The 24528-nt window shown below is 39.8% G+C and overlaps 1 protein-coding gene across 4 annotated transcripts in view; it reads right to left on the bottom strand.

Annotated features, from left to right (window-relative positions):
* The window catches only part of ARMH3 (armadillo like helical domain containing 3), a 186375-nt gene that overhangs the window by 77469 nt on the left and 84378 nt on the right, over positions 1–24528 (bottom strand). For all 4 annotated transcript variants that reach the window (XR_012922829.1, XR_001155313.3, XM_012769470.3 and 1 more), the window contains 3 exons: positions 19138–19220; positions 18097–18223; positions 9619–9694 (listed from right to left, as the gene is read on the bottom strand). Coding sequence is in view for 2 of the 4 variants with exons in the window: in XM_012769470.3 (XP_012624924.1) it covers positions 9619–9694; positions 18097–18223; positions 19138–19220 (286 nt within the window). In the remaining 2 variants the exon portion in view is untranslated. The remainder of the gene's footprint in view (positions 1–9618; positions 9695–18096; positions 18224–19137; positions 19221–24528) is intronic.

Below are 24528 nucleotides of genomic sequence, written 5' to 3'. Positions count from 1 at the left end.
GGGCCAAAAATGTTTCAGCTCTTGGATTTGGGATATTTGTATTAGACTTGTCAGTTGAATATCCCTAATCCAGAAATTGGAAATCCACAATGCTCCAATGAGCATTTCCTTTGAACATCATGTCAGTACTCAGAAAGTCTAGATTTTGGAGCATTTCAGATTTTGGATTTGAGATGCTCAACCTGTACTAGCAAACTGAATCCAGCAATATATAAAAAGAATTAGACACACTAAATAGGATTTATCCCAGGAATGCAAGGTTCATTTAACATCTAAAAATCAATTAATGTAGTAAACTGTATCAACAGAGTGAAATATAAAAGCCACACAACCGGCCGGGCGTGGTGGCTCACGCCTGTAATCCTAGCACTTTGGGAGGCCGAGGCGGGCGGATTGCTCAAGGTCAGGAGTTCGAAACCAGCCTGAGCAAGACCCCGTCTCTACCAAAAATAGAAATAAACTAATTGACCAACTAAAAATATATATACAAAAAATTAGCCGGGCATGGTGGCACATGCCTGTAGTCCCAGCTACTCAGGAGGCTGAGGCAGTAGGATCGCTGAGCCCCGGAGATTGAGGTTGCTGTGAGCCAGGCTGACGCCACGGCACTCACTCTAGCCTGGGCAACAAAGTGAGACTCTGTCTCAAAAAAAAAAAAAAAAAAAAAAGCCACACAACCATCTCAATAGATGCAAGAAAAGCATTTGACAAAATCCAACACTCTTTCATGATAAAAACACTCAATAAACTAGGAACTTCCTCAACCTGATAAAGGGAATCTACAAAAAATCCACAGCTAAATGTTTTTAATAAATTAAAATATAAGGAAGAAAAATTTAAACCACCTATAATTCCTCCAACCAGAAATAAGAACACATTGGTTAGTAACCTCTCAACTAAATGCATATTCATTTGAGGCACATTCTTTTACCACAATGATGGCAAAAAGACAGACTACACCTGAAAATAATAAAGCCAAGGTTACGTGGTCAAACATTTCTTCTAATGACTGAAAGTGATGGAAAACACAAACTCTCCCCATCCAAACTATTTTCCCATTAATGATCCCAAAGCACAGACTGGCAGCCTAAGTTCAGTTCTGCCCCCAATCTCAGCTTGCAAATAACATAATTTTGTATCTCTGGTCTCTACTAAGTCCACATAAGCAGGGACAGGGATTGAACAAAGTTTGGTATGAAAGGGGCATGGTCATCTAGAATGAGTTCCCATGACTAAGGCCGGTACAATCAGAACAACAATATTTTTAAAGATAACAATAATAAACATTTATATATCCTAGGACTCTGGGAGGCCGAGGCGGGAGGATTGCTCGAGGTCAGGAGTTCAAAACCAGCCTGAGTAAGAGCAAGACCCCGTCTCTACTATAAAAAAGTAGAAAGAAATTAATTGGCCAACTGATATATAGAGAAAAAAATTAGCTGGGCATGGTGGTGCATGCCTGTAGTCCCAGCTACTCGGGAGGCTGAGGCAGAAGGATCACTTGAGTCCAGGAGTTTGAGGTTGCTGTGAGCTAGGCTGACGCCACGGCACTCACTCTAGCCTGGGCAACAAAGCGAGACTCTGTCTCCAAAAAAAAAAAACAAAAGCATTTACATAGCACTGACTATGTGCCAGGCACTATTCTAAGAGCTTTACATATATTGTTATTTAATAATCTCTACAATGACACAGGGTTATATCCTCACTTTAAAGCTCAGAAAACTCAAACAAAGAGTGGTTAAATAACTTGCCCAAAGTAAAGGTAGAGCTAGGACTCAAACTCAGACAACCTGACTCTAAATTCCCTACTCTTAACCACTATGTTATGCTACCTCTTAAACAACAGAGGAATGTGCAATCCAAAAAACAAAAAGGAACAAGGATACATAAGAAAAAATGTGGAGAGGTTCCATTTCTGCCTCTTATCAGTTAAGTTCCAAATTCAGCCTGATTCAAGTTAAGAAATCTGAGTGGTGGCTATCTCAAAAAAGGAAAGTGGGTATTGGGGAAACTGGATATCCATATGCAAAAACATGAAGTTGAACCCTTACTTTATACCATATATATTACAAAAATTCACTTAAAATGGATCAAAGGAATGGGTGCAGTGGCATGAGCCTGGAACCCCTACTACTCAGGAGGCTGAGGTGGGAGGATCACTTGAGCCAAGGAGTTTGAGATCAGCCTGGGCAACATAGCAAGACTTTTTTTTTTTCATTAAAAAAAAAAAAAGAAAAAAGGATCAAAGACTTAAACATAAGAGCTAAAATTATAAAACTCTTAGAAGAAAACATAGTGGGAAAGCTTTATGACATTGGATTTGGCAATGACTTCTTGGATATGACACCAAAAGCACAGGCAACAAAAGAAAAAATAGATAAGTTGAATTTCACCCAAATTAAAAACTTCCATGCATCAAATAACACTACCAACAAAATGAAAGGCAACCCATGGAATGTGGAAAAATATTTGCAAACCATATACCTGATAAGGGATTAATATCCAGAATATACGAAAAACTCCTAAAACTGAACGACAAAAAAATAGCTTAATTTAAAAATGGGCAAAGCACTTGAACAGAGATTTCTCCAAAAAAGATATACAAATAGCTAGTAAGCATATAAAAAGATGCTCAACATCCTAGTCATTAGAGGAATGAAAGTAAAACCACAATGAGATACCACTTTACATCCATTAGTATGACCATTATTATAAAAGACTAAAAATAAGCGTTGGCAAGAACATGAAGAAATTGGAATGTAAAATGGTGCAGCCACTTTGAGAAACAGTCTGGCAATTACTCTATTTACCCAAAGGAAATGAAAGTAGAGTCTCAAAGAGATTTACATACACTCATGTTCATAGCAGCATTATTCAGAATAGCCAAAAGGTAGAAGCAACCCATGTGTCCATCTACATGAAAATGAAGAAATAAAATGTGATATATCCATACAATGGGTTGTTATTCAACCTCAAAAAGGAAATTCTGACACCTGCTAAAACATGGACAAACCTTGAGGACATTATATTAAGTGAAATAACCCACAAAGGGCAAATGTATGAATGAAGTTCCTAGAGTAGTGGAATTCAAAGAAAGATAAAATAGAATGATGATGGCCAGGGGGGAGGAGGAGGGAATAGGCAGTTAATGGGTACAGAGTTTCAGTTCAGGAAAAAGTAGTTCTGGAGATGAATGGTGGTGATGGTTGCATGATAATGTGAATGTACTTAATGCTGCTAAACTGTATACTTATTAATTGCTAAAATGGTAAATTTTATGTTATGTATATTTTACTACAAGTTTTTTTAAAAAGGGAAAAGTGTGTAAAAGACTCCAAGAAAACTTCAGGATAAGTTTAGAAAGAGTTGTATATGCTAAAGCTACACTCATCTGAAACACAGCAGTCCCCACCTAAAAATCTTGGCATTTAATTACAAATATCTGAATCTCCTAAACCAAAACTTTTTAACTGCACTGCAGTTCATCAAGCCCAGCTATGACCTAATGCAAAATCTCACTTTGCAGCATAAAACAAGCTAGGGCAAAACAGATGATTAACCACATGGGATTCAGTGCTTGGTTTTTCAATTCTAGCTGCAGTCTTAAGAGATTAGGGAACAGTGACTATTATAATAACATGTAATGCTCCCAGTCATTGGATAAGCAATATTACACCAGCTTCATTTTGGTGCTTTGTTTTAATCTGCATAATGCTTTTCATTTTCTCTAATGGGAGATCAGCAGGGTCTGATTAACAGAAGAAAGGTCATTACTGATAAATTCTAACTCAGGGGATAATCTGAGTCTACCTGTCACCCCAGAGTAGACAATTAGAATAGAAGGTTATGTTCATGTATTCCCTGCTATTTAAATATAGTCATCAGCCCAATGGCTCTGCCCTATCATTAATTACTTTAGTCCATATTTACTTTTCACTAGACCTTTAAGTTACATCCTTCAGCTGAAGTGCCTGGACATCAAAATGCTGCTTCTCTCAATTCATCAGTATCCATTTTGATAAGAGAATTATGGCTATGAGGCAAATATTGTAGCCCAAACAGGTGCATGGGCAAGGGAAGCTGGGGAGACTTTGGCTGGCTGAGACCTCGTATTCCCATCCTAACACTAACTTTGCTGCCATTAATAGTGATTACCATCTGAAGGCTTATTTTCTGACATTCAGAATTCTATTCCAAAGGGTGTTTTATGCTCAATGAATCTCCTTATCTAGAGGCTGCTGAGAGCTATTTTTGTTCCTTAGCCTCCCCAGCAGTGTACACTTACAGCTCGCCCATCCTTTCTTGGAGGGAGGAGTGTAACAGCTATGTATGCACATAAGTAGGAAGGGGGGGGACCAACTCAACAAAGGAACAAAAAGACCATGGAGTGAACAAGAGGATAAGAAACAAACTCACTAGGTGAATTTAATTAAGAGACTTACAAAGAAATGCACTGAATTCTCATTCCAAACCCCAGGTTTGTGTCTAAGAGTGGTAATATCTAAAAAGTCATTCTTTTCTTTTCTTTCTTTGAAACAGGGTCTTGCACTGTTGCCTGGGCTAGAGTGTAGTGGCGTCATTATAGCTCACTGCAACCTCAAACTCCTGGGGGCTCAAGCGAACCTGCCTCAGCCTCCTAAGAGCTGAGACTACAGGTGTGTACCACCATGCCTGGCTAATTGAAGTCATTATTGAAGAAAAGCTAACCTTCAGCTTAATGCATTCCAAATAAAGAAAAAAATTTATACATTAACCATAGTTAAAATTTTATCTACTAAGGCTGAGGTAGGGGGATTGCTTGAGGTCAGGAGTTTGAGACCAGCTCTGAGCAAGAGTGAGACCCCATCTCTGGTGTGGGCCTGTAGTCCCAGCTACTCAGGAGGTTGAGGCAGGAGGATTCCTTTAGCCCAGGAGTTTGAAGATGCTGTGAGCTAGGCTGATGCCAAGGCACTCTAACCTGGGCGACAGAGTGAGACTCTGTCTCAAAAAAAAAACAAAAACAAAAAAACCCAACTTTATCTACCTTAAGAAAATTACAGAACAAGATAAACAGTTACTTGCAGTGATTCAGCCACTATTTCTGTGTGCAGAGAATAGGATTTTGAACTTGGTGCTAATAAAATGTTCATTAAGTGAAAAGCATTAAGATGTTAACTTGAAGAGATTCATTAAGGGCCTCAAATTACTTACCTTGAAAGTTGTTTGGTTAGATGAAGGTCAGATTTTAGTTTAACATTTTTCTTTCTCTCTTCTGACTAATTAGGTTAACAGTCAGCAGACATCTTCCTAAAGTACAAGGCTTCACTCACTGGGATCACCACTAAGTGGTAGCAGGAAATATTTAGCATATAAGTCTCTTAGCCAAAATTCTCAAATGCTTTCCTTCCTGCCCTGCACGTGGCCCCTCAAAGTATTCTTCCTTTGTGGACCATTAGATCTGTGGAAGCAGCTGAAGCAATAATTATACCAACAAGTAGAATCTTAAAGGTGGAACAATATATTTTATTTTTCTCATGGCAAAGCAATGGAACAATTCTCCTATGGGGAAGAAATAGCATAGGGCCCTGTTTGTTGAAGATATCAAGTGTTCCAATAAAAATAGCAGTTTCCAAGCAGCTGCATTTTAAGAATCTCACTAAAGGATCAAACAGGAAGAGAGAGACAATTTGTTTAAACACAAATAACTTTGACAATTAAAGAACTAGCATGACTAAGCCATGAAAGACAAGTAAAAAGCAAAAAGACTGACACTTGAGCAAATTTAGGCCTCGAAGAATGTGGAAGTACTTTTAATTTTCACTGTGACAATCTAAATTAAGTATGCTTAGAACAGAAAGGTCTGTAGCCTTTCTGCTGCCTTTCATCTGCTAGGGAGACACTATGTTAGGGTTGTCTTTAGATGCACTGCATTCCAGGACATCTCAAAGACATAATTTGCCATCATCAACTCGCAAACCAGTCTAGGAGGTCTCCCAACTGTTAGGTGTCTGAAAACTTCACATGTAACCCAAGCCCTTCCTATGGTAATCAAAGAACATACTATGGGAGAGGTGGCTAAGAGGTGGTTTGTTCACTCTGCCTTAGAAATCCTTTCCAGGTGTGGGATCAGCACAAATAACCTTTATAAACAGCAGAAGTAAATCCTGCACATCATCACAATTTTACTGCTAAGCATTCATGTTCTCTGTCCTTGATAATCAATGTGGTGGCCAATAGTTAAATATCCCACAGTATCACTGGGGAACCCATAAGTCAGATTTTCTGACACAGGATTTTGTTTTCTAAACCACTCTAAGTTAACAGTGTCATGGATGTACAACACAAACTCTTAGAGAAAGACAATGGAGCATAAGGCAGCACTTATTACTGTTGGCTCAGTGGAGTGCAGATTTCTAGGTATACCATTTTTTGCCCTTGGCTAAGTAGAATACTGACTCTAAGAAAACTCCCTGGACTACTACCCTCATCCAAAGGTCCACCTATAAAGAAGAGCAAAATATCTTTTAAGGTTAAGGTAACATTTTAACTTTTAGAGAAGAGAAAAATGAAGACATACTTAGGAAACACTCTAACGAAGGATCAAAATGCTAAATCTAAAAAACAGCATGTCAATTCCTCACAAAATTATACACATAATTTCCACATGATCCAGCAATTCCTCTTCTGGGTATATTCCCCAAAGAAATAAAAGCAGGGTCTCAAACAGATATTTATATACCCATGTTCACAGCAGCATTATTTACAATAACCAAAAGGTGGAAGCAACTCAAGTGTCCATCAGCTGATGAATGAATAAACAAAACATGGTATATGCATATATGAAGGAATACTATTCAGCCTAAAAAGGAAGGAAATTCTGACATATGCTACAACATGGGTGAAACTTGAAGATACTATGCCAAGTGAAATAACCAGTATTGTATAGGTTACTAGGAGCTTTTATCTACATTACACTATATAATTCTCACAACCACTACCCTGTGAAATAGCTGATATCACCATCACCCCCATTTTATAGATGGTGGAAAGAAGCCCAGAGAAGCTAAGTAACTTGGTCAAAGTCACATAATAAAAGGTAGTGACAAAAATTAAAAATCTATTTTTTCTAACTCAAATATCCATGCCCCTTTCAATACCTCATGCTGAGTTTTCTGTTTACCTCCAAGGTGGTCTTCAATGCAATTCTATAGAAGGAGGCATTATGGTATGGCTTTGAAGGAAAAGTCCTGGACTTGGAGTTTAGAAGACCTATGATTAACTCTCAGCTTTGCCAAGGAGCAATTGTGGGACCCTCCACAACTCACAATATCTTTAAGACTCAGCTCCCACACTGGACAAAAGAATATTTTTAAAAGTATATAATATACTCTATAGAGTTTAAAGTTTAAAGAAAACAGTATGTAAAAGAGCAACACAAAGTCTAGCATAAAGTAAGTGAAAATAGATGTCAGAAAGGAAAAAAAGTAAATTTTGCAGGCTTACTATCACAAGTATTTTTCCCTGATCTGGCCTTTACTGTGGTAAGTGACATTCAAACACATCTTTCCAATAAGCTCTTGAGAAAACTGACTGGGTCTTTTTTACTTTAAGCATATACTCTGAATCTAATTCATTAGCAACAGTGAAAATAATGTGATTATTTTCTGTAGCAAGTTCATCAGAGAAGTTTGAGGAATGAAAATGGAAGTATGGGCCGGGCGCGGTGGCTCACGCCTGTAATCCTAGCTCTTGGGAGGCCGAGGCGGGCGGATTGCTCAAGGTCAGGAGTTCAAAACCAGCCTGAGCAAGAGCGAGACCCCGTCTCTACTATAAATAGAAAGAAATTAATTGGCCAACTGATATATATATGTAAAAAATTAGCTGGGCATGGTGGCGCATGCCTGTAGTCCCAGCTACTCGGGAGACTGAGGCAGAAGGATCGCTGGAGCCCAGGAGTTTGAGGTTGCTGTGAGCTAGGCTGACGCCATGGCACTCACTCTAGCCTGGGCAACAAAGCGAGACTCTGTCTCAAAAAAAAAAAAAAAAAAAAAAATGGAAGTATGAGCCTGACAGAGTCATACAAAAAGAAGGAAGAGTTTACATGGTTACAGGCATCTGTTCAAGGATCAGTCTATTTCTTTCTTGGCTGTTTAGAAAAAGGAGAGGCTAAAAGCTTAAATCAGCTGCTTGATGGCCCTTGGGAAGAATAAGGACAGCAGCCAAGCCAGAAACCACTGAAAGGAAAAGCAACAAAGTAGGAGATAAGGCAAGCATTAAGGAATGTGATCAAGGAAACAGGTCCCAGATGAAAAAAAGCTGCCTGGAAAGCCTACGTAAATACATGAATAAATAAACACAACATAAATTATACCCATATGCACTTCATACTGTAGCCCAGAACCTATTGCTTCATTCAAACACCCACATTTGTCATACTGCCCTTGTGTCGCAAAGGGATATTTGGGAGAAAGCAGTTTGTAATTCTTGATTCTTACAGAAAATCACATTTATCATAAGGCTTCACTACAGTATCTGTATTATTTGTTAGGTGTAGATATGCATTTATTTGTGAGATTTATAAAATTGTGTTAGCTACAAAATATCTCTGGAGACAGGTAAGGCAAACCAACCTTCACTGCAATCTTGTTAGCACATCTCACCCCATGCTCCCTCATCCCAGCCCTCCTAACACACACATTTCACACTTTTCCTTTTATTCCCAGATGTGCCAAACACTGTAGTAAATCACTGCAAGGACAGGACATTTTACCTTTAAATACCAAGAAAGAAAAGAAAGATACAAAAAGAAACAGCTCTGTCATACATTAGAATCTACACCAAGTTGTAAATGTGCATTACTATTACTGTGAATGTCTGGCAAGGCTTACATCTGGAGCTAAATCAAGTTCCCCATCTGTTGGGTTTGCCTCTTTTACTCAATGTTAATTTTTCAATTGTTTGCAAGAACAATTTAATAACTGCTGAGAAAATGAAAATCATAGGCACAAAGGAAACAAGAACTGGAAGAAAAGTCAGATTTAGGTTTCACAATACTAAAAGCACTTTCCCTTTTCCATTTACTAACAGCTCACTCCTGTGGGTGAGTGGTGCCTCCTCAAGACCTGAACCAACTCCATGTCTGATAAAACTTCATCCAATACATAAAGAACCTAAAATGTTTCATAAAGAACCTAAAATGTTTCATAAAGAACCTAAAATGACTTAGCACCATGGACTCCATTTGCCTCTGTTTGCCACAAATAGAAATAGCCACATAAAGTAAAATGTCAAAGTTCTAGATGCCTATGAGTCATTCACTGAAGTCACGGAGAACAGCAGAAAAAATCTTTTAGAAAAAACCCTATACACAGAAAACACTTTGGCAACTAAGATGCCTGAAAGGGGCTTGCAACCATCTCTTGGTAGAAAAATTCATAAAACAGCCAGCACTTTGAGCTATTTCAATATGACAAAAGTCTCATGAATGCCTGCTTTTCTTGATCAAGTACAACAATTTCTTCCACTCCTACAGATATTGGAGCTTAAAATAGTGGTGTTCAAGGCACTCTACTTAGAAAGGTATGATAAACCTTGGGAAGAGCCAAGGAACTCTGAAAGAAAGAAATTCTCATTCCTTACCTGATATTTACCAACGCATGGGTCACCTTGCTAGCTGCTTCCTTCCACTGGCCTGCATTGGTAGAAAGTCTCAGGACTGTAAAGAAGGAAAGAACACAGATCTGTCAAACCCCTAGTATAAAACACATTTATGAGGAATGAAGACACATCTCAGAATAGCACTATTAGAATAACCAAACAAAGCCTATGCCAATCTTTTGTTAAAAACATCCTTCACCTGGATATAAGGGCTTATAGAATTCTCTCAACTACTTTCTGTTTTTTTTTTTTGAGACAGAGTCTCACTTTGTTGCCCAGGCTAGAGTGAGTGCCATGGCGTCAGCCTAGCTCACAGCAACCTCAAACTCCTGGGTTCAAGCAATCCTGCTGCCTCAGCCTCCCGAGTAGCTGGGACTACAGGCATGCGCCACCATGCCCGGCTAATTTTTTCTCTATATATTAGTTGGCCAATCAATTTCTTTCTATTTATAGTAAAGACAGGGTCTCTTTTTTCTCTATATATTAGTTGGCCAATCAATTTCTTTCTATTTATAGTAGAGACAGGGTCTCGCTCTTGCTCAGGCTGGTTTCGAACTCCTGACCTCGAGTGATCCGCCCGCCTCAGCCTCCCAGAGTGCTAGGATTACAGGCGTGAGCCACCATGGCCAGCCTCTGTTTTTTTGAGACAGAGTCTTGTTCTCCTGCCTGGGCTAGAGTGCCGTGGTATCAGCCCAGCTCACGGCAACCTCAAACTCCAGGCGATCCTCCTGCCTCAGTCTCCCAAGTAGCTGGGACTACAGGCGCTCGCCACCATGCCCTGTTTTCCTCTTTTCAGTAGAGACGGGGTCTTGCTCTTGCTCAGGCTGGTCTCGAACTCCTGAGCTCAAGCAATCATCCCGCCTCCCAGAGTGTTAGGATTACAGGCGTGAGCCACCTCGCGTGGCCTCCTTGACTATTTTCACTGGGAATTTTTTTCTCTAACTTCTTTTCACTTTCTATCAAAATATTCTACTCCTTCTCTACCTTGGGTTCCCTACCCACTGCTAACAGAGTTCTATAACTTAATTTTTGCATTTATTTAAAATCTACACTGGGGTGGTGATATGTGGGTAACCTGGTTGTCATATTTATCATTTCCCTAATGGTTGGGGCTAATTTAGTAGAACTGACTGGCTGAGTTGGTGTCTTCTCCTGCTCCATGTATATTATTCTGAGCCTAAAGGTATAAACTCAAACAGGACAAATAACCTTTCCAGATAAAGGATGGTCATGTTTTAATCAAGGAGTAATCTGATTTTGCTCCTCTGACTTAATTGTACGATATGCAAAATGAATCAACCAGAAATATTTTTTCCTATCTGACCAAATTTTTTCTCTTTTCCAAAATCACACACAGGAAGAAAGATGACAGAAGTACAGAACTGAACACATCCTCTAGCAGTTAAGATCTTCAGGACCACACATTAAAGTACCTGTGCCATTTCAGAAGAGACAAAACAGCACAAGTACTCCCTAAAAGAGCACACATATAATCAGCACTCCAAATACATGTTTTTAATTAATGGTTACTTAATGAGAGTGAAATATGTAGAAAGTTCACTATATGCAAGGCACTGGAAAAAGTCATATTATATGCAATATATTAATAGCACACAGATGAGGAAACTGAGACTCAGAGGAGACAAGTACAATAATTGATTGAGGTCATTCACACAAGTTGTAAGTAATGGAGCTGGAATTTGAACCTGGAAGAAATGACTCAAGAGCTTATACTGTACTTGTATGGAGAAATAAGTAAAGAACATAATCTCTGGAGCCAATTGTCAAGGTCCAAGCTCTCTACTAGAGAATAACAGCAACACCTACATGAAAGGAATGCTCTGAGAATTAAATGCGCTATTATAAATTTAATTTTAATAGACTGCCTCCCAAATGAATAGATGAATGTAGCTAAGACTTTCCCAAAGGAAGGAAAGTAGGGCCTACCTAACATCAAGAAATGTGAGACCAATTTGAATAGGAACTTCATATCTGAGCATCATTGCTATGTACTCCTGACCCAAGATTCTTAAACAAGAAGAGCAATAGCAGTAGTTCTATCAAAGGGAGGGCCTATGGCTGTAATGGTGGAAAGAAAACCTATCTGGCTGCTCTGTATTTCTTCTAGCAATGCCTCATTTTTATAAATTCATGCAATTTCATGAAAAAGATGGAAGCCTTAATAAAACATATTATCAGGGGCTTGGCATGGTGGCTCATACCTATAATCCTAGCACTTAAGGAAGCTAGAATGGGAGGATTACTTGAGGCCAGGTGTTCAAGACCAGCCAGGGCATCTTTAGTGAAAACCCATCTCTACAAAAAATAGAAAAATTAGTCAGGCATAGTGGAATCCCAGCTACTTGGGAGGTTGAGGCAGGAGGATTGCTTGAGCCTAGGAGTTTGCTGCATGCTAGCCTGGGCAACAAAGCAAGACACTGTCTTAAAAACATAAAAAATTAGGGTGGCCACAGTGGCTCACACCTGTAATCTTAGCACTTTGGGAGGCCAAAACAGGAGGATTACTCGAAGCCAGGAGTTCAAGACCAGCCTGAATAGGGCAAGACCCCATCTCTACAGAAAATAGAAAAAAGTTAGCTGGGTGTGGTGGCATGCACCTGTAGACGCAGCTACTTGGGAGGCTGAGAAGGGAGGATTGCTTAAGCCCAGGAATTTGAGGCTGCAACGAGCTATGATGATGTTACTGTCACCTAGGCAACAGAGCGAGACCCTGTCTCAAAAAACATATATATAAATAAATATAATAAAACATGTTATCAGAGTGTTGCTTTTCTTGAACTCCTGATCTCAAGCAATCCTCCTGCTTGGCCTCCCACAGTGCTAGGATTACAAGCATGAGCCACCACAACTGGCCTGCTTTTCTAATTTATAGGATTTAGTACAAGAGAATCTGGTAAAATTCCAGTTAGAGCTGTATAGTCTAAACTTAGGTTTCACCCAGTATGTGTGCAAATTTATCCATGCAATAAACAGAATTGTTTCAGAGAGTCAGACATGGTCTTGTTCAAGTCAATTGTGAAATTTGTTTAGGTGCATTGGTTTTTCACTAGATCCACCACTAAATCATAAGTTCTTTGATGGTAGGAACCTAAACACTTATGGAATTAAGCTAAATTTTTCCTTCCTCATACTTTCAGAGAGGTGTTTAACTCTGTCCACGGGTTTTTCTCTATAATATCCTGTCAGCTCTGTTCCTTAGTGAACAAGCACTCAGATGATCTCATCACTGCATCTCCTCTAGAAATGCCACCAGCTTTTACATTCTTTTCTAAGCTACCAAATTTAAACACAAAATTATTTCAAAATGCCCTAAAAGCCTAAAACTAAAGCAATCATTTATACAGTAAATTAGGATACACAAAAATAACACACTATGCAGCCATTAAAAAAGACTTCGAAAAATTACAAAATATTTATGATATATAGGTTGAAAAACACAAAATGGAAGGATACCATGATTACAACTATGTATTATAAAACTATATTTGCATGTGGGCTAATATACAATAATGAAAATAGTGGTAATACTAGAATCAAGGAATTATAAGATTTTAAATTTTTTCTATGCTGCTTCTTCAGTATCTTTATTTTTAAAAACAAAAAACAGTTCAAGCTGGGCACAGTGCTATGTGCCTATAGTCCCTGCTACCAGGGAGGCTGAGGCAGGAGGATTGGTTGAGCCCAGGAGTTTGAGACAAACCAGGGCAACATAGACCTCATTTCTAAAAAAATTTTTTTAATTAAAAAAAAAAAAAAAAGTTTAAAATGTGATGTCATTTATGGTTCAGGACAGCTTCTGTGGAGGTCTTTCCTCTTCAGTGGACTTCACCGCAGTAAAATAATGCCACAAGAACATTAAGTGTGTGCCTTAGCCGGGCGCGGTGGCTCACGCCTGTAATCCTAGCACTCTGGGAGGCTGAGGCGGGCGGATTGCTCGAGGTCAGGAGTTCGAAACCAGCCTGAGCAAGAGCGAGACCCCGTCTCTACTATAAATAGAAAGAAATTAATTGGCCAACTAATATATATATAAAATTAGCCGGGCATGGTAGCGCCTGCCTGTAGTCCCAGCTACTCGGGAGGCTCAGCAGGATTGCTTGAGCCCAGGAGTTTGAGGTTGCTGTGAGCTAGGCTGAGGCCACGGCACTCACTCTAGCCTGGGCAACAAGCGAGACTCTGTCTCAAAAAAAAAAAAAAAGAAAAAGAAAAAAAGTGTGTGCCTTTATCAAAAATGTCTCAGTGACATTTTGACATCTCAGCCTTCTTCTTCTAGCCATGATGAAGTAATAAGACATAATTTACCCATCTACTATAAACAATAGAAAACTGGACAAAATATATGAAACAATGGTTATCAGACAATGGACAACAGGCAGTATAAAACTGTGATCCCTGAAAGAAGGAAAACAAACAAGGTGAACTCTACAATGACCCCAGCTTACTGTATGGAGAAGTTTCCACACTGCAGGGCAGGGAAGAAGAACCTAAAAAGAAGCCAGAAGTCTTGCCAAGTTAAAGATACAGAGATCAGCATTTGGAGAGGCCAAGGTATCTAGAAGGTATAGGGCAGAACACTGACAAGGGAGTTTGACAGATAGCTCTGGAGATCCACAGAAGGGTCGGTCCCCGTTACATTTCTTGTGGACCACTGATCTGTGCATATGGAAGAAAAAACTACCCAAGGCTGAGGGCAAAGAACCACTAGAAAGGAGAAGGCATTGAGAAGATCATGGGAAGCTCTACAAAGAAAATAACTGGTGCTTCTACCAGTGAGAGTGGAAAGACTATTTTAATAATACAAGTGGTATCAGGTAGACTCCGTAGATGGGTATTGCATTAGTAACAGGGGCAAATAGGCTTACATTAGAGATTGCTCATGACCTGCCCTCAACCTTTAAATGCAAACCCTGAAAGAATCAACCTGATTCCACATAACATAACCACATTCCAGAACAAAGTCCAACATTATGTAAAGAAACATAACAAAATGTGGGCCAGGTGCAGTGGTTTATATCTTAATCCCAGCACTTTGGGAGGCTGAGGCAGTATAATTCTTGAGGCCAGGAGTTTGAGACTAACCTTAGCAACATAGCAAGACCCCATCTTTACCCAAAAAAAAAAAAAAAAATTAGCTGGGTATGGTGGTGTGCACATGTAGTCCCACCTATTCAGGCAGCCAAGGTGGGAGGATTGCTTGAACCCAGGAGTTCAAGATTACAGCAGCTATGATTGTACCACACAGTAAGCTATGATGGTGCCACTATACTCCAGCTCACTCTGGTCAATAGAACAAGCCCCTGTCTCAAAAAAACAAAAAAACACAGCATCCACACCATAAAAACTACTATGCCAGCCAGGCATGGTGGATCATGCCTGTAATCCAGCACTCTGGGAGGCTGAGGTGGGAGGATCACTTGCGCTCAGGAGTTTGAGACCAGCCTGAGCAAGAGCAAGACCCCGTTTCTACTAAAAATTAAAAGAAAAGAAATTTAAAAATTAGCCAAGTGTAGCCGTGTGCACCTATAGTTCCAGCTACTTAGGAGGCTGAGGCAGGAGGATAACTTGAGCTTAGGAGTTCAAGGCTGTAGTGAGCTATGATCAAGCCACTGCACTCCAGCCGGAGTGACAGAGGGAAACCCTGTCTCTTTAAAAAAAAAAAAAATCACAATGTCGTATTACATTCTAGTTAAAAACTAACCAGGCATGCAAAAAAAAAAAAAAGTATGACCCATAAGCAGGAGAAAAATCAGTCACTAGAAAGAGACACAGACATGAAGAAAGATGATGGGATTAGCAGACAAGGACATTAAAATAGCTATTATTAATATGCTCCATATACTCAGGAAGACTGAGGAAAATATAAAGATGATGAGGAAAGAAATGGAAATATTAAAAAATAAATCCAAGTAGAATTTCTAGGAGGAAATAAAACTTTCTGAAATAAAAAATACACTGTATGACTGATTGAAATGAACTGAGATTAAAGAGATTAGTAGCATATAAACACTATGAAAGAGAAGATGAGTGGGTTTGAAGACTGAGGAACAAAAACTACCAAAATGGCACAGAGAGAAAAGATTAAAAAAAAAGAAGAGAGCTTTAGTGACTATAGCTGCAGTCCCCAACCCCTGGGCCATGGCATGTTTCTAGGAACTTGGGTGCACGGCAGGAGGTCAGTGGTGGGAGAGTGACTGAAGCTTCATCTGTATTTACAACCACTCTGCATCACTTACATTACCCCATAAGCTCTCCCTTCTGTTAGATCAGCCACAGCATTAGATTCTCATAGGAGTGTAAAACCTACTGTAAACTGCACAAGCAAGGGATTTAGGTTCTGTGCTCCTTGACGAGAATCTAATGCTTAATGATCTGAGGTGAAGTTCAGGTGGTGATGCTAGCTCTGGGAAGCGGCTGCAAATACAGATTATCATTAGCAGAGAGGTTTGACCGCACAATAAATGTAATGTGCTTGAATCATCCCAAAACTATCCCCACACCCCATCAAGTCCATGGAAAAATTGTCTTCCATGAAACTGGTTCCTGGTGCCAAAAAGCTTGGGCATCACTGACTTAAAGAACACTGTCAAGAGGTCTAACATATATACATTATTAAAATTCCAAAATAAGAAGTAAAGAGCAGGAACAGAAAAATATCTGAAGTAATCATTTTCTACAAAAGTTTTCTACATTTGATAAAAACTAGAAACCCACAAATCCAAGAAGCTCATAGATCCCCAAGTAAAATAAACATAAAAAAAAACATGCCAAAGCATGTGTTAATTATATTGCTGAAAACCAGTGATAAAGAGAAAATATTAAAAAGCATTCAGAGAAAAATGAGACACTATATACAGGGAAACAAAGATAAGAATAACAATAGACTTCTTAGCAGCAACTATGTACGCCAGAAAACAATGAAAATGACATTTTAAAGTATTGAAAGAAAGATTTATATTCAGCAAAAGTATCTTTAAAAAAAATGAAAGTGATGGTGGTGACCAGAGGCTGGGAAAGGGAGGGGTGAGGAGGGATGAAGGGGGAAAAAAAAGAATATAAATATATTTCTTACCACTGAACTATACACTTAAAAATGGTAAAGATGGTACATTATAAATGCATATTTTGCCTCAATCAAAGTAAATAAATAAATACAATGAAGGTGAGATTCCACTTCCAGCATGGCAAAGTAAGCCCACTAAAGCCTCTCTCTCTTGCTGATTACAGCTAAAAACCCTTGGTAAAATATGAAAAGTAATTATCTGAGGGCTCTGAAAATTAAACAAAAGCAGACAGATTATAGAGGGGAGTTAAATCTTGGAGAAATACGCACTTGAAGGGGAAAAAATATTTTCCTCTCAGGCAATCCTTCTTTTTCACTGCTTGTTTCTCCTCTTTCTCCTGGTACTTGTTCCAAATCCCTTCTACTTTTCTCATGATGTATGAGTCCCAAGCAGAGGATGGGATGTTCACAAATAGTCCCATCACAAGGGATGAAGCAAACTAATCTACAGTGACAGAAAGCATATCAGTGCTTGCTCAAGGATGGGGCGTGGTAGGTGGAGGTAGGGAGAGGGACATGAGAGAAGGATTCTAAAGAGATACAAGGAAACTTTTGGGAGGTGATGGATATGTTCATTATCTTGATCACTGTGATGGTTGTACATATGTCAAAATGTATCAAAATTTGTATATTTTAAATATGTATAGGTTATTATCTATTAATTATACCTCAATAAAGCTAGTAAGTTGGGGTATCTTTAATAAGATAGTTCTACTGAGTGGCTTTCTATTTTGTGCAATCTACTGATATCTTTCCTTACCTTTTAAATTCCAGGTAGAATTGACTAAGCCCCTTCTCAAACTTACAGGACCTCTTACAGAAATAAGTAATACTCCCTATAGCTGCAGAGTAAATTTTTAGTAAGCCAATCACTAAAAGGTTTGCAAAAAAGATTTTTATCGAATGCCCACTTCCACTTGTAAGTTATACTAAAAATACATAGGTACACTAAGATTCCTTAAAATCCTGTAGCTTCTCAAATCACACAGTGTTCCTTTGGGGACCAAGCTCTTCTATTTGCTGCTGTCAGTTCCCACCCACTCTTTCACCCCCATCTCCCTGGCATTGACTGAATCCACAAGCCTCCTTTTCCTCCCTCTCAAACATCAACAAAGGGCTGCTAACCAGCTTTCCACTGAGATGAAATCTGAGTTACTAAAGGCAAAAAGGCCCACATATATCTTTCAGTTGCCTGAGAAGAGGAGACTACTATATTTCTGTGCCATGCAAGAGAAAACAACTAGAGGAGAATCTTTTGTAGTCTTTTCCTCTTATATGCCAAAAACCAGACAGCTGATAGAAAAAGAGGAGTAAAAAGAAAAGACATCCATACCGGGTTGGTTTTACTAAAAAAAAAAAAAAAAAAAGAAAAGACAGCTTACCCATGGAGTAGAGGTTGTCAAAGCTCTGGTGCATGCGGATAATCTCATAGTAAAGTTCATCATAGCTGCTGGGGGTTGGCAGAAATGTGTCACCATATGTGATAAACATATTAAACAGGTTCACAATCTAAAAAAGAAGCAGACATTCATATACAGGCATCAGGCTATGAAGATCAGAAATTATCAGTGGTATGCTGTAGCCAGCTCTTATTGCCTTGTAAGAGCTGATTATTACATTTTTAGGAATTTTGTAAGCTAGTTGTTAAACATAGCCACTATTAAAAATTTACTCATATAAACTTACAATTAAAAAATTATAAAAGGAAAGTAATAAATACTCAAAACTTATCACTTCCTAGTTATTTTCTACTTTTACCATTACCTATGCTCTGGAGATTAATTTATACCTCTTATATCTGTGTGGTGGGACTATCATATAATGGTGTGCTACTGCACATCTCTTCCCAATTCTGTATGACTCTGACATCACACTGATAGCTTGAAATTGGCCATGGTGGGTGTAGTTACACAATGAAAATCAGCAAATGCTAGGAATCAGGACCTTTTCCCCTCAAATGCTGAACATTTATGAACACACTGGGTAATATCCTAAGATATTGGGGTGGCTTCCTTCCACCCCAAATAACCAGCCAGATAAACAGACATCTGTAATGTCCCTCAGAAACCAGGTGCAACCATATACCACTTATCTGGCTGGGATACCTCTAGAGGCTTTGCCATTTACCAATATAGAGATTGCATACTATACTTTCTCATCTGGAACCAAGGCTCACTATTTATATACAGAGATCTGACCTATACCCACTCCTGCCAGACAATATTATTCTCTTGAAGAAAAAGAGCCTTAGGTTTGCCAAAGACATAGATAAGAGTGGGGATTACCAGTCTAGAGATTCTGATCCAAATGGAAAATACAGTCCTGGTTCCCTCTATAGCTTAGTCCCCAGACCACCAGCTTCTCTTTCCATTTCTGCCTTATCGTATAGCTTCAGAAAAAGAAACATTTGTTTTGTTACTCACCATAAGGGCTAATGTAAAAATGTTGTGTTTGGCCAAAAGAACAGTCTCATTTGACATAAGGAACTTCAGCAAATTTATCAAGGCTTTAAAAAAAAAAAAAAAGACATCAACAAGCTAATCAAACAATTATCAATAAACATAAATGAAAGCAGACTAACCCTACAGAAATCCACAGGGCTAGAATGAATAAGCCTCAGCTACCAAGTTCTCTTAAAAAGCAGAGGTAAGGTGGGTATATTTGAGGAAAACACTAACCTTCCCAAGCACATGTCTGCTTATCTGCCCATGAAAGGTTTTTTAAAATCTACTTCTTTTTACCACTTTTTAAAATAGCAATTAAGCTCAGAAATTTGACTATAAAATTGACATCTCCATGTTCCAAATTTACTCCCACATGGTGATTTCCCCATCAAATTTGCTCAATTTACAGATGAAAATGGGGTCCCCTTCCACTCTGGGCTTCTAGCATCTATTGTCACCAAGCTTTAGCCATCTTTTTGTTTCAAATACCATTGCTCAAAGGGACATCTTACCAATTCTAAGTGGTCACCACATGTGGCAGCTATACTGATGGGAGGAGAGCTCAAAAAGAGAAAAGAGCCTTTAACTGCTCCAGCTATTCAAACAGAAGTGCAGCTTGCTCTAACCTCTCTTGAGAGTGACAACATTTACTGAAAAGGTTCCTCTTCTGCTTGGCAATCCTTAGTGATGGGAGAGATTGCTAAAACCCAAGCAATCTCAGTAAAGAAACTGATTGCCAAGTCCCTAGATTAACAATGCAGCGTTAAAGACATTTTTTTGCAAATAAATATTAAGCATAAAAGTAGCTTTGCACTTAATTTACCTAGGACATTTGTCCATGAAATGAATCCTACTTCTATGCCCATCTTGAATAATGCCCCTGTACCTAGCTCTCTTATTTGATGGGATATTATAAAGGAGTTCAGCAGCTATAGGCAATCTGTGGTCCTTCTGTCTTCTCTCCCTCAAACCTCCACCCTCCCACAGAACCAAAAAAAAGGCTTGACCTCTTCATGTCTAGGACCATATCTGCTTCTTTGCCAGCAAAGAAGTGCATTCTCCTATGCTGCCTGGCAGGAGTGGGGAGCCTGCAGCCTTGAGGCCACATGTGGCTTTCTAGATCCTTGAGTGCAGCCTTTTGACTGCATCCACAATTTACGGTGGCTCACACCTGTAATCCTAGCACTCTGGGAGACTGAGGCAGGAGGACTGCTTGAGCTCAGGAGTTTGAGACCAGCCTGAGCAAGAGTGAGACCCCATCTGTACTAAAAACAGAAAAATTAGTCAGGTGTCCTGGTATGCGCCTGTAGTCCTAGCTACTTGGGAAGCTGAGGCAGGAGGCTCACTTGAGCCCAGGAGTTTAAGGTTACAGTGAGCTCTGATAATGCCATTGCACTCTAGCCGAGGTAACAGAGCAAGAGTATGTCTATGAAAACAACAACAACAAAACACCAAATTTTACAGAACAAATCCCTTTATTAAAAGTTTGAATGCAGGCCGGGCACGGTGGCTCACTCCTGTAATCCTAGCACTCTGGGAGGCCGAGGCGGGCGGATTGCTCGAGGTCAGGAGTTCAAAACCAGCCTGAGCAAGAGTGAGACTCCATCTCTACTATAAATAGGAAGAAATTAATTGGCCAAGTAATACATATAGAAAAAATTAGCCGGACATGGTGGCACATGCCTGTAGTCCCAGCCAGTCGGGAGGCTGAGGCAGGAGGATTGCTTGAGCCCAGGAGTTTGAGGTTGCTGTGAGCTAGGCTGACGCCATGGCACTCACTCTAGCCAGGGCAACAGAGTGAGACTCTGTCTCAAAAAAAAAAAAAAAAAAAAAAGTTTGAATGCACTTGAAGGGCCACACTTGGGGATCCTGAGGGCCACACATGGCCTTGAGGCTGCAGGTTTCCCACCCCTACTGGAGTCTGACTCTACTCCAGATACTTACTGCCTGCCACACAATACCCCATCACTCTCAATCCCCTAAAAGCACGGGTACAGTAAAGAAAAAGCAGGAAAGAAAGAACAAGAGCCTGGCTTCCCCCACAATCTGTTTCTAAAGCCTGAATCTTCCCCTAAAACAGCAAAAAAGCTTTGCTAGGGGATGAACGAGGTAGGCACCCTCATTTATGAACTCTTTAGCCCTGCTCTGACTTAAGTTCTCTGGGCCTTCATAATGAAAAGGGAAATGATAAGCAGCTGGTCCTTTTGATAGTGTCTGTTAAGAAGTGGACTGAATCCCCTCCCCCAAAACAACAAAAAAAGCCCTATGGAGGCCCATTCTGAATCACACAACCTGTTTAGCTCCTTACCAGGAGAGCAGAGGGAATGTAAGGTGCTAGCTAAAATCCATATAAAAATGACTACCCAAGCCAAACTTTCCTCCTTAATGAAGATCACTTTGCTGAGCTATTTGGGGCTTCCCCATCCATCCCCTAATCCCAGAGATTATATAAGCCCTGTTAATGGATAAACCACCTGACAATCAGACTCTATAAACTCACAAGAGACAAGAGAAAGGAATAAGTAGCACACATGGCACTCTGCAAAACGTAATGGCTAGAGAGAAAGATGAAGCAGCTTTTGCACACATCCACTCAACAAGAGCTTTTGTCCCCAGAACACACAGCACAAAGATGCAGCCTCAGCAGTGGCTATGTGGTAATTAAGGAGCAGGAAACCTGGAGAAAGGGATGTGGGAGCAATGATTTATTGCTTCTCTGCTGGACTATGGCTAGCCTTGATCTCTGGGATTCAGAGTCAGGGATGACAAATTGATAAATACGAGAGGAGGAAGACAGCAATTCTGGCACAGATCAAGAGGCAACCTGTGTCCCAACTGCCACAGACATCAGCAGAGCCAAATAGCACTGAGTAGAGTCCAGTACTGCAATACTTTGGGAGTTAGTACCATGGGGACTTGCATTCTGTCCATGATAATTCGGGTCAGATACCACCACCAACCCCCAAAAGCCAGGATTTTCTCACCTGGAAGTAGTAATTCTCTAGAGGGAGTTTAAAAGGCAACCAGAATGAACAAAACAACCTGACACTTAGCTCCCACAAGCCTCTGACATCACAGACCATAATTCCTCTTCAAGAGAGAATGTCCTAAATATCCCACAAAATACTGCTTTTTCCTTCATCACCTCCCTGACTTGACACACATTATATCCACTGTTCAGTGTCCTATATACCACTATACACACATTCCCTGACCTGATACGATATGAGTTCTAAGTCTCTGAAGTTTTGACATAGCTGATTATAGATTTTAAGAGCTAGCAAGGACCTTAGAGGTCATTTAATCCAATTTCTTCATTTTGGGGTAAGAGAATGCCATTCCACCCCTTAAACTAATGACTAAGCTGGGACTAGAACCTAGTCTCCTGTTTAGTGTTCTACCATTAAGAAAATGAAACAAATAAAGGTGCCAGATCAGGTTAAACATTAAAGGAGGGGAAAATAGTTTAATGGTGTGCTTAGAACTGCTGACTATACTGTTACCAACATTTCTCTAGATTCTGATTCATAACTTTCTCCATATACCAGCTGCTCCAGGTTATTTTCAAGAATTTGGTCCTTTTTTCTCTTGGTCCTCAGCTATCTGTTAAAGTACAGGTGTTTAGACCAGGCATGGTGGCTCAGGCCTATAATCCTAGCACTCTGGGAGGCCAAGGCGGGAGGATTGCTCAAGGTCAGGACTTTGAGGCCAGCCTGAGCAAGAGCAAGACCCCATTTCTATTAAAAATAGAAAGAAACTAGCTGGACAACTAAAAATATAGAGAAAAAATTAGCTGGGCATGGTGGTGCATGCCTGTAGTCCCAGCTACTCGGGAGGCTAAGGCAGAAGGATTGCTTGAGCCCAGGAGTTTGAGGTTGCTGTGAGCTAGGCTGACGCCATGGTACTCTAGCCCAGGCAACAGAGCCAGACTCTGTCTTCAAAAAAAAGTACAGATGTTTGATACCTCATTATTACCTACCTGCCAGTCACTTGCAATACAAAAAGATTCCCAGGAGCTTTGCTTAGCATGAGCCACCCTCAGCAGGCTCTCAGCCAGCTCCTACCTCTCTCTGCTCCCTTCTCTACATCTCATCTCTCACACACCTCTCCTTCTTTGCTTCTGCTTCCTCTCTAGTATCTTTTTTTAAGCATGTAACTGTCAACTAAAACTGTTTCTAATTGCCTTACTCAGGGTTGCCTCCTTCAAAATTATGTACTGCATGTGAAATGTAATTGGATATGGACATTAAAAGGAGCCAAGACTCCCTTTCTTTATGCAAAATAAGAACCAAAACAAAAAAGTATGGGTATAAACAATTAACAACAAGATTTATTCATAAGCTATTAAGGCACAGAGCTTTACATGGGGTTTATTTTTTTTTATTCCCCCCCCCTTTACATGGGGTTTAGACAGCAGGCCAAAGAAGAGAATACCCTCGTGTGAGGGGCAGTTTCAAGGACAGTCGAGAACTGGCACTCAGGATCTCAGTGCCAACATACAAGTAGCACAGAGCTCAAGCTGGCTGGCTCCCGGTCACCCGCCTCCACATGCACACACATTTTTAAAAAACTGCCCTTGATCCACTTGTCCACTTGATGCCATCTGGGCATATGACCAGCCAAACTGTTCCAAGGACAGTCACAGAAATGGCAGTACATAGAGAGAAGAGTTAAGGTAACTATAAAAGGGGTTGACTGTATCAAACACTGTGTTAACAAACACAGTATTGTTAATCAGTCACATGTCCGTAAGAGTTTGCTATCAAGTACAGTACATGTTATAGTATAGTCATTGTGAAGAAAAGAGGGGCAAATTATACAATTTTTGTTCTTTAACCCTTTGGTTTTATCATGTTTCTCATTGTTAAATATTAATTTTTAAAAGGAAGCAGGGATAAAGGGCTAACACAAGCCTCTTCCTCACCAAGGCCTGATTCCTGGTCTGAGAAATTTCCAAATAAGAGTGACCTTATGGTATAGAAACTCAATACTGTGTAAACAGTTTTGCCCATTAGGTAACCAATGGCTGCTGAACCCCTCAAAAGAGAATGGTACAGCATTTTGTGGAGAGTATCCTTTTGGCTAAGAACAAGCTTAATAGTTGAGACCTTCCAAGCCTTAGGAGATAATGCCATAGACCCCACACTCCATAGCCCCAGGAATGGGCTGCACTAAAACACCAATGCCAGATAGATGTATCATACAGGAATACATTATTTCCTCCAGAAGAATGACAAGTACAAGTTAATAACTATGCCAGAAGTTCACAAAGAGTATTTCAAATCTTCCTCTTTTCTAATGCCCTCTACCTAATACCTTAAAAAGAGACGCTGAACTATAAAAATCAACTCCACCAAACTGCATTCATCT

Source organism: Microcebus murinus, chromosome 14 (genome assembly GCF_040939455.1).
Source record: "Microcebus murinus isolate Inina chromosome 14, M.murinus_Inina_mat1.0, whole genome shotgun sequence".
Classification (NCBI taxonomy): Eukaryota; Metazoa; Chordata; class Mammalia; order Primates; family Cheirogaleidae; genus Microcebus; species Microcebus murinus.
The sequence above is the reverse complement of the archived record's forward strand: the minus strand, read 5'-3'. Positions and strand labels throughout refer to the sequence as shown.